At 32.0% G+C, this 5,405-nt stretch overlaps 1 protein-coding gene across 1 annotated transcript; it reads right to left on the minus strand.

Moving 5' to 3' along the window:
- Positions 1-1,226: 1,226 nt before the first annotated feature.
- LOC104234727 (FCS-Like Zinc finger 7-like) lies at positions 1,227-3,811 on the minus strand. Its single transcript, XM_009788343.2, has 2 exons — positions 3,409-3,811; positions 1,227-1,560 (listed from the first exon to the last, which is right to left on the minus strand). Exons 1-2 carry the CDS (start codon positions 3,696-3,698, stop codon positions 1,383-1,385), a joined length of 468 nt encoding a protein of 155 aa, XP_009786645.1. The 5' UTR covers positions 3,699-3,811; the 3' UTR covers positions 1,227-1,382.
- Positions 3,812-5,405: the final 1,594 nt, after the last annotated feature.

The raw sequence follows: 5,405 nt of genomic DNA on the forward strand, positions 1-5,405 counted from the left end.
CAACCGTTAGATCAATCTAGATCTACGGTTTGGATCTGATGGTCTTAAGTGAAACGGTGTCGTTTCAAATGTTGAGGGTTTGGGTTTGGTCCGGGTGTAAACGGGTCGGGTTTGTTGATGGGTTATGGGGATTGATCTTGGCCGTCGATCACTCTGAGATCAACGGCCCAGATCAGGCACGACTCAAACGACGTCGTTTGGACGTCCTGGGCATCAGGTGACCTGGGCTGGGCAGGCCTGGGTCTTGGGCTGTTTGTTTGGGCCAATTTTGTTAAAATTGGCCCTATATTTTTTTTATTATTTTTTTTTCTTTTCTTATTTATTTTAAAACAAAGCTAAGCCGAAAAAATCAAATTAAAATTAAATACACACTCAAATACCATTATTTGCACACATACTAAAATATTTCAAAACCGGTAAAGTCAAAGCAAATAAAATCACGGACGAAAATGCCTATTCACGATTTTCTATTTAACGACCGAACTACGGTTTGAATTACGCAGGACACATATATTTTTTTTGAATTTTATTTTAATAAAGTAAATAAAACAAGAATGGGCCAAAATCACAAATAAATCCACAAGGTGCCGCACAGAAATCCGAAATTGTACAGCGGGGGCCAATTATGTATTTTTTTTTTATTTCTTTTTGGAGCGATTGTCGTGTGAAGCAAAAATCACGTGCTCACACTCGCCGTCCGCAACCCCTAGAGTCCCTTTCCCTGTTATTAGCTCTATATATATTTCCTCAGACAGCTTTATGTTTTATTCATACCTTTATTTGTACTATTCTAGTAGCTCATGCACTTGTGCACCGGGTTCAGGGTTATATAGATATTTCAGTCGTTATGATTTTCTGCATTATAATTTAGACTATGTCAGTTATTTCAGTTTCTTTCTTATTATTAAATTTGAATTGTTGAAAATGGATAAATTATTCTAATGTTGGCTTGCCTAGCAAATAAAATGTTAGGCGTCATCACAACCCCGAAGGTAGGAATTCCGAGTTGTGACATATCAGTTCAAACTCCATGAATTGGTTATCAAAACACCATTTCTTGAGATTGTTTACATGTTCAACCTTCCATGAATCCAGCATGATGCATGAATATTAATAATACCTTTCTAACCAACTTTACATCATCTTCCCATTCGCTCTTTAAGTAATTACGCAGATAATAGCCATGTCCACATAATATTTATGCAACTAATTAGTGAATAACTATATAACTAGAAAATAAGACAATATTTTATAACAAGTTAAATTACACAAATACTAAAAAAATTGTTTAGGCTAATATATAATAATAATAAGTTAATACACGCCATTCTCGTCTCCTCTATTTTGTTTCGTTTTATTTCTTTAATTATGTTCTTTTTCCTTCAAGCTGCAGCAATAGTTTCACTCTTGCCAGAAGTTTCAGAGGTAGCAGATGTCAATTCTGAGTGATTGTGATGGTTTTCAGTTTTCTTTGAAATGATAAGCTTCAACTTCTCCTTTCTTTCGTCATTTTTCATTTGTTGTTCCCTACACTCCATACTACAAAATGCAGTATCTCCCCTGTTCACATACAAGATCAATATTAGTCAACAATTTGATTAATTCAAAAGGTTTAATATGAATGACTAATACTATATTTTATTTTGCTGTTGTTGTATATGTCAATAATTGTTGCCCCACAAAATTTTTAAAAACGAAACATTGATAGTTTCATAATGCAATAAACTAATAGACCAATAATACAACAAGTCTTCCAAAATAGAAAATCTCTTTTTCTTTTCACTTATCCTGGATATCTCAGTTCCCACACAATTTGAAGGATTTATAGTAAACTATCAACTTGAATTCTTTTTATCATTAATTACACTAGCAGCTAAGGTCTCAACACAAATATAATTGGAATTACAACTATATAACTCAACTAATTGTTACCAATTTCCTCGTTATATGAATAACTTGTAGTACTCTTTTTATTTATTTTACCAATTTTACTTTGTGTCTAGCACACCACGTCAGACTTGTATGAGGGCCCTCATTTTTTGACATTTGGACAAGCGGGTCCCACTCTTCTTACTCGCCCTGAAAGAAGAAGAAAAAGAAAGCTTTCCTCTCCAGAACTAGCAGTCGCAGGCTGCAACGGTGACAATTTTAATTAGATTATTTTCCTTGTTTAGGTATAAGATTTGAAAGTTCTTTACAAAAAATTGACATTTTATTGTTTTGCAGCATTTGAAAAAGAATAAAAAGCCAGAAGCTGGGATTTTCGTTTGTGAATAACAGTAAAAAGGTTGATTGTAAATCCTTAGAGATCCCACACCCCTTATTCAACGCTATTTCAGTCGTTACTATTGCTTCACCTTGAAATTTTCCAGCAATAATTAAAGCAATTGTAAAAACCCTAGAAAAATAATACTCTCTCCATTTCAATTTACATCAACATGTTTGACTGATTGGGTACGGAATTTAAGAAAAAATAAAGACTTTTGGAATTTATGGTCCTAAACAAGTCAAAAAGGGACCCAGAATATTTTGTGGTTATAAAAGCTTCTCATTAAGGATAGAATTGTAAGTTTAAGCAAAATTGTTATCAAATTTAGAAAATCATCATTCTTTTCGGAACGGGCTAAAAAGGAAACATGTTCACATGAACCGGAACAGAAGGAGTAATATACAAACCTAGACGCAGAATATTAACAAATAGTTGAAGAAACTTTTTAAAATGGAGTTGAAAAAGAGAAGAAATGTAGATGCAAAACAGCAGGAGTTAGATTTACATAGAGTAAAGCTTTGCAAATCAGCACGGGAGCTGGTGAGAGGCGAGGAAGAAAGAGGCAACTAAAGGAAGAACATGCTCCAAAATGGGGAGTCAAAGTGGGACCCACTAGTCCAAAGTAATTTCTCTTTAAATAACTATAAAAAAATCCATTATCCATGCCTCCTAATTGCCAGCTGACTAAGAAATTGTTATCAAGAAGAAATAACAAAAGTGAAAGTATATGCATATGTGGAGTTTAACTTCTATAAATTGAAGGTGTAAATTTTTTTTCTATACTATTAGTTCAGCTAAAAATACTAAAGTAACTATTCATAAAAAGTAAAATTAATAACCTAGAAAATCTGTTATATTACATGTTCACAGACAGATGTAGCACATGGTTATCAGGTTCAACTAAACCCAGTTCAATGAAGAATATATATTTATGCATAAATATCTACTAAAATTATATAACAAATAGTAGGTGACCTATGAACTCATAATTTTATAGGTACAATAGGTTTAATGCTATACAAAACTAAAAAGATTAAACCCATAAAAGGTATTTTAAATCCGAACATGGTACAACAGATCAATTAAAATATGTTAGATAGTATAAAATTCTTTACACTGTTAAATTCGTGTGTGTTTACCTGTACATGTAGATATCTCGACCAGGTGCCAAACGACGATTACAAAGGCCACAAGTTTTCAAGAAATGAGCCGTCTCTTCTATCTTAAAACCTACACTTGAACTTCTCTGGTGGTATCTCGGCAAGACTATGGCTATGGAATTTTGATTATGATCATACCCGTTGGCTTTAAACTCATCAACAACATCAGACGGTTCTGATTCTCCGGCGTTCACCACATCAACGGTTATCCCTGTCATGCTCGTCGTCCTCTTCATTGAAGGACGTCGTCCCATCTTCCCCACCATCATCTTCTTTTGAAATAATAAGCAGACTTTCTTCTTCTTTTTTCCCCTACTGTTTTGGTCTGTGTATGCTTTTATAGAGAAATGGAGGGCAAGAAATGAAGATAAATGGAATGAGGAGAGGAAGATAATGAATCTGAGCCGCTTATCTTTTCTTTTTATTTATTTATTTATTTATTTTTATTTTTGATTTTGTACATAGAGATTAATTCTTTCATTCTCCTAAACATGTCAAGTGTAACTTTCAAAGGGCTTTGTTTTGGGTAGTGAGGGGAAAAAAAAGTCAGATTTACCCCTGGTAATTAATTAAAAAATAGTCACAGTTTCAAAAGTAATCAAAATTTATTCACTTTTAATGTAAAGATAAAATCTGAACAAAAATACCCTTAAAATCCGAAAATATTCTAGCATAATATGCTGCAGTTCGAATTTTTGATATATGGGCTTCCAACATAATGTGTTGGAGTTCCAGCACAAGCGGGAAGTTTATATGAAGGAGTTTCATAATCCATTATATTATACTGGAATTTTCCGTGTGTTGGAGTTGTAACATAATATGCTGGAAGTTTATATGCAGGAGCTCCATAATCCCGTACATTATGCTGGAACTTTCCGTATTTCAGCAAAACAGTAACTATTTTTCAATGACTTTGCAAATGCTGGCTATTTTTGATTACCAATCCGTAAAATGACTAGCCCGTGCTATTTTCACCGAAAAAGGTGAGGGAAATGATGGGAAAATATTATCTCTATGAGTTTAAAAAAACTCTTACCACAAAAAATATCTACATGCATTTTTCGATAGATGGTAGAATTTAGAATCTTGAAAATATAATAGGTTATATGTTACAAATTATATGTCGAAGTTTTAATAAAGTATAATGTTTAAGAAAGATTTTTTTTTAACATACAACTCTTAAAATTTATTATCTTAAATATACCACAATATTTTTAAGATTACAAAACCACGTCATTAAGAGTAAATTAAAAATTTAAAGCTAAAACTTCTTAAATATAGAAAGATGTCGTATTTTTTAAAACAGAATAGAAAAGAAGACAATGACATATAAAGTGAAATAAAGAGAGTAGTGGTATTTTATTTTACTTTTTGGGGGGTTATAAAAAGATTAGTACATTCATATATTTAGGAACTAATCAATTTAACATTTTTATTTTGGCATTGAGATGATTTGATGTACCATGGTTTAGTACAAGGGTAATTTGGTATTTACCATTTAGTGCATATTTATGAAAATTTCGTATACAATTTTTAAATTTCTAAAATTCAATTTAATGAAATTTTTAATTTTTTTTATTTCCAAAAATTAATGGAATTGATTCATAATAAATGAAAATCATCAAAATATATATCTAAAACAAAAGAAAAAAACATAATGACCACATATTTCTTAGTAACGAATTTTACCACTAAAATTGTCATTAGCACAAAGGAACAAAAGTAAGAGAAACCTTTTTCTTTTCCTTTTGTTGTTTGGACAAAGTGGTGGTGATGAAACGGGAAAACGATGTGAAACATTTTAGAGAGGAAAATGATATTTCTAAAAAAAGGTCAAAAAGAAAGAAAGAAAGGAAAATGACATTAACGGCTGGCTTTGGCCTTTGTGGGATTGTGGACCCTAATATTAAAGTTATAGATTCAGTGGGCTGTGTATATTCCAAATTCCTCCTCGTTTTAAGGTATTTTGAGTCTTT

This window comes from Nicotiana sylvestris, chromosome 5 (genome assembly GCF_000393655.2).
Source record: "Nicotiana sylvestris chromosome 5, ASM39365v2, whole genome shotgun sequence".
Lineage (NCBI taxonomy): Eukaryota > Viridiplantae > Streptophyta > Magnoliopsida > Solanales > Solanaceae > Nicotiana > Nicotiana sylvestris.